Source organism: Schistocerca cancellata, chromosome 4, assembly GCF_023864275.1.
Source record: "Schistocerca cancellata isolate TAMUIC-IGC-003103 chromosome 4, iqSchCanc2.1, whole genome shotgun sequence".
In the NCBI taxonomy this organism is placed as follows: Eukaryota; Metazoa; Arthropoda; class Insecta; order Orthoptera; family Acrididae; genus Schistocerca; species Schistocerca cancellata.
Genome location: NC_064629.1, coordinates 264,837,652 through 264,851,362, shown reverse-complemented (window position 1 = coordinate 264,851,362; position 13,711 = coordinate 264,837,652). Strand labels below are relative to the sequence as shown.

The 13,711-nt window shown below is 41.8% G+C and overlaps 1 protein-coding gene across 1 annotated transcript in view; it reads left to right on the top strand.

Annotated features, from left to right (window-relative positions):
• Positions 1-389: 389 nt before the first annotated feature.
• Positions 390-13,711, top strand: part of LOC126185151 (apoptotic protease-activating factor 1) — a 277,026-nt gene continuing 263,704 nt past the window's right edge. Inside the window, exons 1-2 of the mRNA XM_049927997.1 lie at positions 390-1,137; positions 7,635-7,859. Coding sequence (XP_049783954.1) covers positions 982-1,137; positions 7,635-7,859 — 381 coding nt within the window. The 5' untranslated portion in view covers positions 390-981. The remainder of the gene's footprint in view (positions 1,138-7,634; positions 7,860-13,711) is intronic.

Sequence of the window (13,711 nt, the reverse complement as noted above, 5' to 3'; positions counted from 1 at the left end):
AATTCAATATGCAAACGAAGACGAGGAAGACAATACTGAATAAACACCTAACTCAAACACGCTTTGTGTGCCAGATCTGCGGCGGTCTCCAGTGCATGCGCAGCGATTTTTTTGCGCGAATATAATGCCAACCAATTTTTGCAATTTTGGTCAAATGTTCAAGTCCAGCTAACAATTTTGCTCATATTTCATGTCTATACAAATCTCCTGCTCATATGAGCTGATTTGTTAAACAAAAGCCTCTTTTGGAAGAATACACTTCACGGGAATAATATCCAAATCGTAATGGAACATTTGCATTGTGTAACAGAAACAAAGCAAATAGAAATGTTTTTTCTTGGCTTGCAGCTATTCCCACTTGTGTCATAATATTCGGTGACGTGGTAACTATGCTACGCAAGACCTGCTCCAGAAGTGTGGTTAAATCAGACATAAGTTTGGTCGTTTAGAGAAGTCTTAAAATGAGTAAGCCAGCGAAAATATGTTAACTTTCGATGTTAGCAGACGACGACACTGTCCCTCGCACCCACAGCCCATCAATGTGAATTTAAGAACTGAACTTTAATGTTCCATCCTGTACAGTTCGTCATTTGAAATGCAATTGTTGAATGTATTGAAGTTCTGCTCCGTCACGTGCGAATCGACCTTCAACACTTTGATGAAATTCTCGCGGTCGTGTGTGAACCACTCTGCAAATAACATGTCATTTGTCAACTACAAGGGGTCTTTGCACTGTTCCAAGGACGAGCAATTGTTTGAATGTACAAACAAATATTATCGGCGACGTATGCTAATTGTTTATAGTTTACAAATACAGTAAACAGTTGCTTGGTCTGTTGTGATGGTGATAAGATGCTTCGCTAATTCTTATCGCAAGAAAGGAGCATATGTTCAATTCGAACAAATGCAGTTATTGGAGCCGTATTTGTTAGTGACTTTGGTGACTAATTTCCCTTTGCTGGTGGTGGGAAAGTACCGCAGATGCCACAGATCAGTAGGATGGATACGATAAAGAGGTTAAAACTGCAGAACCTGAGAGATGAAATTGTTCAAGATCTTGACGTTGACGACATTGTGGACGGCCTTCTTTCATCTGGCGTTATAACTGAAGAGGAACGGGAAAGTATATTTTCTGAAGTGAGTAAATAACGTCAGCTGTTGGTTGAGTTGTTGATTATTCATTCTCTATGTTCGTTGGAAGTATGCCTCCTCTGATTTCCTTTGTTTCATATTTTATCGCTTCGTTACAACAAAGCTCTCCGTCTGAGGTAATATCGGAAAAGGTGACGAAGGGCTTTGTCTATCTGTCATTATTTAAGCCTCTGTGGCTCCAGAGAGTTTTCTTTGATTTGATTTATTTATTATAACTTATTCACGTTTGAGCCGTACTAGACCATGCATTGTACAAGATAGGTTATTTTCAGTGTTTTGTTTTAGTTTTCCTTAGTGCCCGTATTACTTTCCTTGTCTCAAAATTTTCTAGTTTCCGGTCATCAAACCAAATTATTCCCATCATCCTGGATTTTGTGCAAGTCAAATTCCCCTGTCGTGAATTTTCTGCCTAAATGCTTTCCTCTCTTGTGTAACATGGTGTGTTGTTCCTCCTCCTTTCAGGCCGTCTTTTACAGCACCGATCCATTTTGTCGTTTATTTTTGTTTTACTGTAAAATATTCAACAACCATTGTAGTTAATCTGATTGGTCCCGTTCTTTTAGTATTTCCATAGAATTTTAACCTGCCCCCCCCCCCCCTCTCCTCCCCAATTTCCGAGCACATGTTAGTGTGCGTTACAGTCGGCACGTTTCTTGTGCTATATAATTTCTTCCTAATATTTTAATTATTACTTCTCATACTCTTGTTTCGATTTCTTCAATATGTCTGTGTAAAATGAGTGTCACAGTCCCATAAAGACACTGCTGTCATGTCTATGTCTCAGTTTGTTGTATTTTGAGAGGCATTTTTTGTTATAGATGTTTCTTGTAAACCAGAAAGTTTGACAATAAATTTCGTTACAAGTATTAACCAGGCCTGTTACTCAGAAGTATTTGAACTGAGAAACGCTCAAGTTTTCTCATATTTAGTTTTTGTAATTTCGTGTGCCATGTTGTTGCTTGGCTTGTATTTTCTTTTCTCAAACACTATTTGTACCCCTACCATTTGTGCTGTTTCTGTAAGCATTTGTATATGTCTTTGTGTGGTTTGAATGTGGTGACAGAGAATAGCTGGACTGCCTGCAAAAGCTTAGCAATTTATCCTAATATTGGTTCCTCTGATTTTATTGGCGCATCAGTTACTAGCTCTGATTTTAGTTTCAGCACTGTGGGATTCCATTATCTAAAACAGATATGAAAACCAATGGACAGTCAGATTTTCTCACTTCTGTTTTATTTTCATATTGTTCTGAAATTTCTTCCCTGAATTTTACCTTAGATTTTGCAGCATTTCATGGTCCACTAATAATTGTAGTGGTTTTGGGATCCAGTCTTTGTTCTTTCAGAATTTGGAAGAGACACTTAACATATTCCCTATTGTACTTTGTTACTAATTCTTTGATGTCTGAGGCTGTTTCAGGATTGAAATTTGTGCTGAACAAGTTCAGTTCAGTCTGAAACCTGCTTGATACCACTTTTGTATTTAAGTTGTTGTTGATCTCAGTCCAAGAGACATTGATATAGAATTTTGTATGGAATAGAAAGAAGAGAAATCCCTCAATAATTATCAACATCTGTTCTGTGTCCCATTTATATAGTGGATCTATAGTTTTCCAGTCGTCAGGAATTTTCTCTGTTCGACAATCGTTTTGGATGATCAGTTAATTTATTTTAATCTTGTTGTACCAGCTGATTTCAGGCATTCTGAAGTAATTTCATCTTCGCCAGATAACTTACTGTGCTATTTTTTCAATTTTTTTTGTTTGTCTCAACGTGTTCTCTTCATTTGGTACTCTTGAATTTGCACTAATTTTAGGAGAATTTCTGGTTGAATCCGTTGTGGGGCCAGAGCAGTTTAGAAGTTTTTAAGAATATTTGCAAAGTTCTCTGCAATTTTCTTGGTTGTTAAGTGCCAATTGTCCATTTTCCTCCTTGAAGCAGAGATATTGATATTTAGATTTGTTTTAAAGGTTTTATAAAAATTCCTAACATTTTTTGTGTAAGTCTTCTTCAGTTTCATGAAGCTGATTGTTTTCATATGATCTTTTTGCCTGTCTAATTTTGATATTTATTTGGTAATTGTCAGGATAATGTCATGAGCATTTTCTGATTTGTTACTACCCATTGCTTGAAAATCTTTGTGCTGTGATTTTACTGTGTGTTCACAATCTTCCACCAGTGATGCTTTTTCTGCTTTTCTAAAGGTATCTGATCAAGTGAGGTGACACAGGGGTTAGCACACTGGACTCACATTTGGGAGGATGACTGTTCAGACTCGCATCTGGCCATCCAGATTTAGGTTTTCCATGGTTTCCCTAAATTGCTCCAGGCAAATGCCAGGATGGTTCCTCTAAAGGGGCACAACTGATCTCCTTCCCCAGCCTTAACACAATTCGAGCATGTCTTCCGTCACTAATAACCTCAATGTCAATAGGGTGCTTAACCCAATCTTCCTTCCTTCCTTCCTTCCTTCTTAAAGGAATCTGATTTTGAGTAGTTTTGATAAGCTTGTGTTTGAGTTGTTCTGAAGTTTGTGCTGTGTTCGTCGAGTTCATTTGCTAGTACTGGTGGTTATATTTTGTCATTATCAAATTTAGGAATCACGAACATCCTTTTGCCAACTTTCTGGCACTTTAAATTTAATTTCACTCGGGGTAAGTAGTGGTCTGTTTGCCAATATTTGCCCCTTTGCATACTTGAACATTTAATGAACATTAAAAATCTTCTTGTGATATGGAATCCACCAATATTGTTGTTGGGAAATCACCATGAGGATTTTGAAAATTTTTTTCTGGAAATGGATTGTCATTATTTTGAGGTTGGAATTTCTACACAGTTCTACCAGTCTCTTCCAGTTTTGATATGCACATGTGTGTGCAGGGAAATTATCAGTTGTTTTCTTGGATTTTCTCTCTTTCCCTAAGTGTGCATTAAAATCACCTGTTAGAACTATCACATGATTTTTGGAATTATTGTGATTCTATTTTCTACCACCTCTCATGATTTGTCTGTTTGTTGTATTGTCTTTTTTGAGTGACATATGTGCATTAATTACTGTGTACATTTTATTTGCACAGCTTAAGGAAATTACCATTGATCTGTTGTTCATAGATTTTACTTCCGTTATGGAACTAAGAACATCTTCTGAAATTGCAAATTCAGACCCCAGATGGGATTTTTTGGAATGTTTTACTTTGAACAGTCTGAAATTTCCAAAATCCATAGTGTTCTCATCTGGAAATCTTGTTTCTAGTGCAGCTAAAATTTTCAGTTTCTTTTTTTTTTTCCTTAAGAGTTTCCCCTAATCTGTAGAGTTTCCTCACTTTAGGGATGCATTAATGTTGAGTGTGCCAAAGAAAGTTTAGATTTCCTTTGATTTGCATTGCAACATCTCAGTATAGACCCCCCCCCCCCCCCCCCAGAAGCCAATAGACCAGTTGCACCACTCATGCCAGAGACTTTGTTACCTCCTCAGGTAATTTTGTGGTTACTAAAACTCTCAGTTGCTGTACTTGGAATTACAGTGATGAAAAAAAAAATCCCCTTGATTGTCAAGACTGGATTGGAGTGGTTAATTCTATTGTTCTGAGCTCTTGCCACCACCTCTGGTGACCAGATGCCGACACACTGCCACTTTATCAAACTCGGACACAAAGTGAATTTTGTTTTGTTAAATGAAATGTGTCTTGTTCTAGTTGTTACAGCATATCGAGATCTATTCTCTTCACCCTTGCTGGTGCCATTGAGATCTTTGGTTTTGTTCTAGCAATAGTCCGTCACAAGATTTTTAATAATTAGGAATGTTATAAATCTTCAATGTTACCACCGTTGGCTGCACGGCAAACTCCGGCGTGGTAGCCAAACATGTCCCACACAAGTGAAAGCATATCTGCTGTTGCTGAGTGCATGGCTGCAGTGATCTGGTTCCACAGATTGTTCAGAGTGGTTGGTAGAGGTGTGACGTAAACAGCTTTCATCACATAACCCTGTAAGAAATAGTTGCAGGGTGTGAGATCAGGAGATCTTGGTGGCCAGAAGTGCAGAGCCAGGTCCTCAAGCCCCCTGTGACTAATCCAGTGCTGAGGAAGGGAGTCATTCAAAAACCCTCATACATAATGGTGCCAATGGGCTGGAGCTCCATCCTGTTGGAAAATGAAGTCCTGGGAATCTTCCCTAAGTTGAGGGAACAGCCATTGTTCCAACATGTTGTAATGGTCGCCTAGTCGTAGATATAGCTAATTGCTATAATCACACTATTTCACTCCCATTTACGGAGCTTGTTAGCACTTGATGTTAGGTTGGCGCCATTAAAATGCATTGTGTTGTGGTAATCGCTGGTACTTGCTGGATCGCTGCCGTGTCTCGATGCTGATGCTGGCTCGAAATCTGGTTGTCTAGGGTTAAAAACATGAGGTCCCGTGTTTTTTATGTGCTTTTGATGATAAAGAACGAGCGAAACCAACAAATATGTAAACTTCAAATATTTATTACTCTGGTGGCCATCTTAATTCCACTGTCCACCAAAGGCCATGACTCAACACAAAGTAGTACCTCCGTTGCATGTTCTTTGTATTGTTTATCCACCTCAAACAATAACACACAAACACACTTTACCAAAGTGACATTCCGACTCCCTCCCGACCCTTCTTGCAGCTTGTATTTATAACATTGTCAAAGAACTACTAAAAAGAGATATAGTTTATAAGTCACATGTACATCTGTTATCATAATTTGTGCAGAAAAGTTATTAATTTGCATCGAGTGACATAATTTAACATGTTATTAAAATGACAGACAGATTTGTTGACTTGACAGAATTATTCTCTGTTACAAAAAGGCCGTTTTTTAGAAGTTTGTCAATTGACTTCTCTAATTTGCATAAATAAGTAAATAACATGAATTATTAAGAATTACATTGGTTTTCGTCTAAAATAGGATTGATTTCGTGAATACTGAGTGAAAACGCTCCTAGTGAACAAATAGGTTTCACTGGGTGATTCTTATTTAAGGAGATCCAAAATACCTAAGTTGTCCACTATTTTTCGTACTTCATATTAATTATTTAAGATGAACTCAGTGTTTTTACATGATGACATTTGCTGTATCAGTGATCAAGTGATATTAACTTTTGTGTGGGTCAGTTATTCAGTATAATTTAATGGGTTGACTGTTTATGGAGACATGTTATGCAATCATTGTTAACATACACCATACCTTTGCTATAATCATAAATACTCATTAAACTGGGTGAATTTGGAGGGTATCGCATACTTCGGTACAGTAAAGCCTTTAATATGTTCCGTTACAATGTCCAGGTACATGATTCCCGTTACAGTTCTTTCCGCAAGGAAAAATGGCTCATAAACCTTTTTACGGGATACAGCACAGAACATGTTGATCTTCAGTGAGTCTCTTTCATGCTAGAATGGTGAATGTGGATTTTCCATACCCCATATGCTAACATTGTGTCTGTTGACTTTTCCGCTAAGGTGGAATGTCGCTTCATCGCTAAAAATTACAAGCTGTAGAAATGCATCATGCTCCATCTTTGCTAGCACATAACCACAAAAATGCGAGACGCTTCTCTTTGTCATTGGGGTTGAGAACCTGCACAAGTTGTTATCGGTAGGGTTTGTACAGCAAATGCCATCTCAGAACTTTCCATACAGTTGGTTGGAGTATTCAAAGCTCTTGACTGGCTCTGTTGGTAGACTTAACTAGGGCTGAGCACAAAACTTTCTTGAATGCATAGGACATCATCCTCTGACACACACAGTCGGTCTGTGCTTTTTCCTTTGCACACATTCCCAGTCTGTTTAAATTTCTTAAACCAGTGGCTAATGCTTTTGAGAGTTTGTGGTTGAATACCGAATTCGGTACGAAATGCCCGCTGCACTGCAATTTGTGACTCACTTTGTGCGAAGAACACACAAAACCTTGTGCTCCACGCTTGCTATGTCACTCACAACTGACAGTGAGACAGAATGATGGCACTATTGCCATGCGAACTCTGCTGACCATTTCTGAAACCATCACTGCCCACCCGCAAACACCTGCCAAAAGCTTTTAAACTTCCTCTTTTCATTGGGATAAAGCTTGTTCATTTTGGATTTATACTTGAATACATACGAATTTTTGAAAATGGATCCTTCATTTAGAATAACCCTGTATTGTTTTGTTGATAATTTTTGACTTACCATTAAGAAGCTAAGCTTATTTGCATAGTATAGTATATGAAGATTTATTTCAGGGAATTTGATTCTAACTGTTTTTTAATGGGGCTTATTTGTCTTCTTTTGGGAGTTCATTCTGTTTCAAGCTGAAATGTTTTCGTTTGGATTTCTAGGTTCTGCTTACTGTATGAAATTGTAAATAATTCTGTATGACAGCTCTGTTTAATTATTTGACCCTTTTGTGTTTTGGAATTGTTCTTTAAAACTGATTTCCACAAACTGCCGATTTACAATATTTTGTTGTTTACAGAAAACACGAAAAGCCAGAGTACGTCACTTGCTCGATTTGCTACCGAGTAAAGGCTCATGTGCATTTGATAATTTTGTGAGAAATCTGAAGAATGAGTACCAGTGGCTTTATTCAAAGTTAATAGAGGACACTGATCCAAGTCAAGATGAAGAAAAATTTCTAGATGCCTTACTGTTAGGTGGAATACCTCGCACCCCACCACACAACGTAGAAAGACAGGAGACTGTAAGTGACTGTTCTTCTGATAGCTAATGTTAAGGGTTTTGTAAGTTAAAATAAAGATTTCACTTGTCTGCTTTGATCAGAATGGCAGACAAAATCACTCGTTGAAAACTAGCATGTATAAAATATGCAGCATGCTACAAAGTTTTAGTTATTCTCATATCAGATTAATTGGATTTTCTGATTCTCATACATAGTCGCCTTTCAATCTAATCTAGACCTTGGGGTGTGCTACAGATCACTCTGTCACCACAACCCATACTCAAAATAAGAGGCAAAATTTAATTAGTCTACTGTTCTATCTTAGTTTTTCAAAAGCCACATCATCAGTACGTCACAGGTAAAAGCCAACTACAAGTTTTTGGTAGATTCAGCCTATCTACTGGCATCATACCTTGGTTTAGTTTGGGATTTCCCTTTGTTATGTGAAAGAAATCAGTGATCGCTTTCTCTCCAAGATGGTAGGAGGTACAACTTACTTATCAGATTATCTTACAGTCAAGAACTTAAATTTTAAACAAATTTAAACGTGGTGATTCTTTGACTTCTGAATCTGTCATGGGGTAATGATAGTGCTGCTTCCATGCAACCCTCCTCGCACTCCCCCCACCCTCCACACACACACCTGCAATCTCGATTGTAGTGACAGGCTGTTACATCATTGCCAGGTTTTGCTCCATATTGAATGAATTTACTTTTATACATGACTACAGTCACAAGGTAAATACAGAAATATACTATTACTTAAGAAATCCCAGAGTATTTTGGTGAATGTTGTATATTGCATCATTCATAGACTAACAAAACCAGCAAAGGATCCATAACATAGATCTTATTGTTAATAACACAGGAATCAAAGGATTGTTCCATACTCTGAAAATGTTGAAGGGAGACCTCCAGAGAAGATAAGTTACTCTATGCACAAGTAGTGATCACAGTGAAAGAAACAACAAGAGCAGTTAAGTCATGGGAAGTATCTGTAACAATTGATGTACATACATATCTTACAGACACATGAACTACTTGGACTTGACTTATAAATTGACAGAGGGTAATAGTGGTATATGGTGTTGTTTTTACAGTACTGGGACCAACTGAATGAGGCAGTGCTGTTGTTAAGATACAGACCTCGTATTCAGGAGGATGGAGTTTGCTCTGTCTAGCGATCCTGATTTAGGATGGTTTTCCTAAATCATTTCAGGCAAATACTGGAATAGTTCCTTCATTGAGGCCGTGGCTGGCCACTTGTTCTATCATTGTAAAAGTGTACTTATATATTTGATGTGGTTGTATATTTTTGAGCTATTTATTTTCATTCCATGATGATGATAAATCCTATATCATTGTAGGTGATATTTTGATAAATAAACAAATAAACCACAAAAACAGGTAGTCACTGATGTGACTGGGATTTATGCAAGGCCTATCAACTTCTGGTGAGTGAGGTCCATGAAGTCTAAAGGCAAACAAAAATTGCTCTGATAGTAATTGTAGTTGTATATAATAGTCAAAGCAATTCATCATTATGAAAGAATGTTTCATACAGGATGGATATTATATGGTGTCTGATTGTAGTTGTTAAAATATCTTTGACTGTATTAAAACAATTCAGTATTTATGTTTTGTGGCGGCGTTCGTAGCGACAAACACTTCGCTGTAGAAACGGCTTACGAAGTCACCGCCACACTTTTAATAGCGGGCCGACTGGTCCACTGGAACAGTGAACAGAAAGATGAAAACCCAAACACTCTGATTAAATAAAAGTCGGTACTTATCTTTATTAACGAAGATACAGAAACACAGTAGTGAACTCCGTGTCTACAGAAATCTGTCTAGTTCGAGTCGGAGCGGCTAGGTCAGCGTCGGCTGACGACAAACAACAACTCTGCTGCGATGAACACACAACTGACTAGCAAGTACACAAATCGGTGGCGAGTATACAACTGAGCGGCGAATACAGAACTGTCCTAGCGCTCGCGACTCCAGCGCTTAAGAAGCCAGAAGCCAGCGGTGGCACGCGCAGACTTGCGGCGATTTCCTGTATCGCTGGCGCTGCTTATGCGGACGGCGTCCGGACTTTGATGCTGCCAACCTTTTGGCAGCGGGCTTGGTTGGCATTACTGGCTAGGATATAACACTCCTCCCCCCCAAATCGCCGCACCGTCATTGAATAATGACGTGGCGAGCGTCGACGGCGGGGGAGGGGTCTGGCCGCAGGCGTAGCAGAAGAGACCGGGGCGGAGACTGTTGTCGGTGGCAGTCCCCGGTCCGCACCCCAGCATTGGCTGCGCGGGGCCTCGGGAAACACCGACTGAAAACCGCGGTCAGGGTGCACGCCTGTGACCACGGGCGCAGCTTCTGGTACTGGACGCAACGGGGCGTCGGGACCCACGAAGAGAGGCAGCGTCTCCGGATGCTGAGTCGACGGCTGCTGAGTGGGCGCCGGACAAGGCGCTGCAGTGTCATACTCCTTGGGGGTGCCCAAGGAAAGCGGCTGCAGGACAGGCTGCACAGCCACCGCTTGGGACGGCGGCCCGGCTGAGGGGTCGACATCCATCTGCTCCGAAGGCGGTGGCGACTGAAGAGGGACCGCAGGCGCCGGAGCGACCACCTGGGGCGCTCCCGGATGAAGCTGCGCGGGAGGCATCAACGGGACGGGCTGTCGGCGTGGTAGCAGCGACGGCTGCTGCTGCTGCCCTGGTGGCGGCAGCGAAGTCGGAAGGCGCGGCTGGAACCCGCCGCGGACCATATCTGTGGACAAAGAACGAGCGGCAGAATCTGGGCGGCCAGCGCGGCGCAACTGGTTCTGATGCCTCCTGTGCACCCCAGTAGCACCTTGAACAGTATAAAAACCGCGACCCTGGACACTTATCACGGTGCCTCGTTCCCAACGACGGCGACCGTGATAAACTCTAAAAAAAACGGCATCGTTGCGCTGAAAATGCGTGCGATGTTCAGAAGCGGCGGGTCGATCCGGGGGGTGCAACAACCGTAGTAGGGTGCGATGACGACGGCCATGGAGAAGCTCCGCAGGCGAAGGGCCGGCGCGTGGCGTGGTCCGGTACGACGACAGGAACGTGATGAGGGCCTGCTGATGAGAGTGCGTAGCACGAAGGCGGTCCATATGATCCTCGAATGTGCGGACAAAACGTTCCGCTGCACCATTCGATTGAGGGTGGAACGGCGGAGTAAGAACATGGCGAATGCCATTGGCAGAACAAAAACTTTCAAATTCAGCAGAGGTAAATTGTGGACCATTGTCAGACACTAAAACTTCTGGAAGACCCTCAATACAAAAAATTGAAGTCAACGCCTGTATAGTTTGTGCAGACGTTGTGGACTGCATGGGCACAACAAACGGAAAATTACTAAATGCATCTATCACGATGAGCCAACGAGAATTCCAAAATGGACCAGCGAAATCAATATGGACGCGCTGCCAGGGACCGGCAGGGCGTGCCCACTCAAAATAGCGTTGAGGCGGAGCAGCTTGGTGTTCGGCACACGTCGAACAATCTGTAGACATCTGCGTAATCTGCTTATCAATGCCGATCCATGTACAATGACGGCGGGCAAGCTGCTTGGTGCGGACCACTCCCCAATGACCTTGATGCAACAAGTCGAGGACCTTGGATTGGAGCACTTGGGGAACCACTACACGAAGCTGGTCATTCTCGGTGCGTAACAGCAAAACTCCTTGTGAAACAGACAACAGATGACGTTGTGGATAATAGCGACGAACCACAGGATCCGATATGTCCTTTGCCTTGGACGGCCAACCACGTTGAACAAAACGTAACAGTAAACTCAGATGAGGATCCGTAGCTGTCGCATGTGCCACCTGACGATAATCAATCGGAAAATCCCGGAGGGATTGATGCTCATCGGCGTCAATCTGATGGCAAGAGTCTTCAGAGGAATCGAAGACATCATCCGCAGCAATCGGCAATCTAGAAAGCGCGTCAGCGTTTGCATGCTGAGCTGTAGGGCGATACAGTATCTCATACTGGTATTGTGATAACAAAAGAGCCCAACGTTGTAGTCCCTGAGCTGTCCGCTGAGGAACTGGTTTAGACGGATGAAACAGTGACGTCAGAGGCTTGTGATCTGTCACTAAATAGAATGGTCTACCATAGAGGTAGTGATGGAATTTTGTGACACCGGACACAATAGCCAACGCTTCCTTGTCCAATTGGCTATAATTACACTGAGCTTTGGTTAGCAATTTAGATGCGAACGCAATAGGACGTTCGGTGTTACCGACTCGGTGAGACAACACAGCACCGAGGCCGAAAGAAGAGGCATCACAAGCTAACACTAGAGGCTTGTTTGGGTCGTAATGGACCAGACAACGATCATTCAATAAAGCCTCTTTAAGCTGCTGAAAGGCTGATTGTCAATCAGCTGACCACACAAACGGAACATTCTTACGGCGGAGACGATGCAACGGTGCAGCAATCTGTGATGCATTAGGTATAAACCTAATATAATATGTCAATTTGCCAAGAACTGCTTGCAATTCATGCAGATTGCGAGGGGCGGGCAAATCACGAATAGCTGCTAAATGTGACTGGGAGGGATGAATGCCTTGAGCAGTAATAACATGTCCCAGATACTCCATTTCCGTAAGGAAAAATGAACATTTATCGATGTTGCAACGTAGGCCTGCCTGAGACAACACTGTAAACAAACACTCCAAATTACGGAAATGTTCAGCAGGCGTCCGACCGGACACAACAATATCGTCTAAATAGTTGCAACACGATGGCACATTAGCCAGAAGTTGTGACAAAAAACGCTGAAAAACAGCTGGAGCTGACGCACAACCAAAAGGCAAACGCAGAAAACGGAACAACCCCAACGACATGTTTATGACAAAATACTGTTGTGATTGCTCGTCGAGGGGCAATTGCAAATATGCTTCACGGAGATCAATTTTGGAAAAGAAACGAGCTTCCCCTAACTTATCCATCAGCTCGTCCGGTCTAGGCAAAGGAAAAGAATCAACGACAGTCTGGTGATTAACTGTCGACTTAAAATCAGCACACAAACGTAACTTGCCAGACGGTTTCTTTATAATAACTAAGGGAGAAGCCCACTGGCTCGCTGAAACGGGTTGAATAACACCGTTGTTTTACCAACGACGAAGTTCATCTTCTACAGGTGCCCGGAGGGCGTGAGGCACTGGACGAGCACGAAAAAATCGAGGCTGAGCATTATCTTTTAACGTAATATGAGCGGCAAAGTTCGCAGCACAACCTAGTTCGTCTTTAAATATGTCACTGTATTGTTTACACAAATCGGTTATGCTGTCTTGAGGAACAACAACAGAATTCATTTGCAACACATTGTCTTGGATAGACAGGCCAAACAAGTCAAAACAGTCTAATTCGAAAATGTTTACACTGTCTGTAGCGCGGAGCACTGTGAATGAAACTGTTTTTGTATTGCCACAGAATGTGGCTGGCACGCTACATACACCTAACACAGGAATTTGTTCTCCACTATAAGTAGCCAAAGAATGTTTTGCCGCTGAAAGTTTAGGGCGGCCTGTAGCCGCATACGTAGCACTATTTATTAGAGTCACAGACGCACCAGTGTCTAATTGAAAATTGAAGGTCTCATCCAGGATGCGTAGCTTCACAAATAGTTTATTACACTGTCTCTGGATCGGTGCAGTGGAGTCGGAAGACACAAAATCAGCGCGTTTAGCGCGAGTTCGCTGCGTACGACAACTCGTGGGTTGGGCGGGTGGAACAACAACTCCCGCTTCACTTGCAGTCTGTACATGACTTTTTACAGCGTTTGAATTACGCTTGGGTCGCATAGCAGAGGGCTGGGTGGGGGGCTTATTG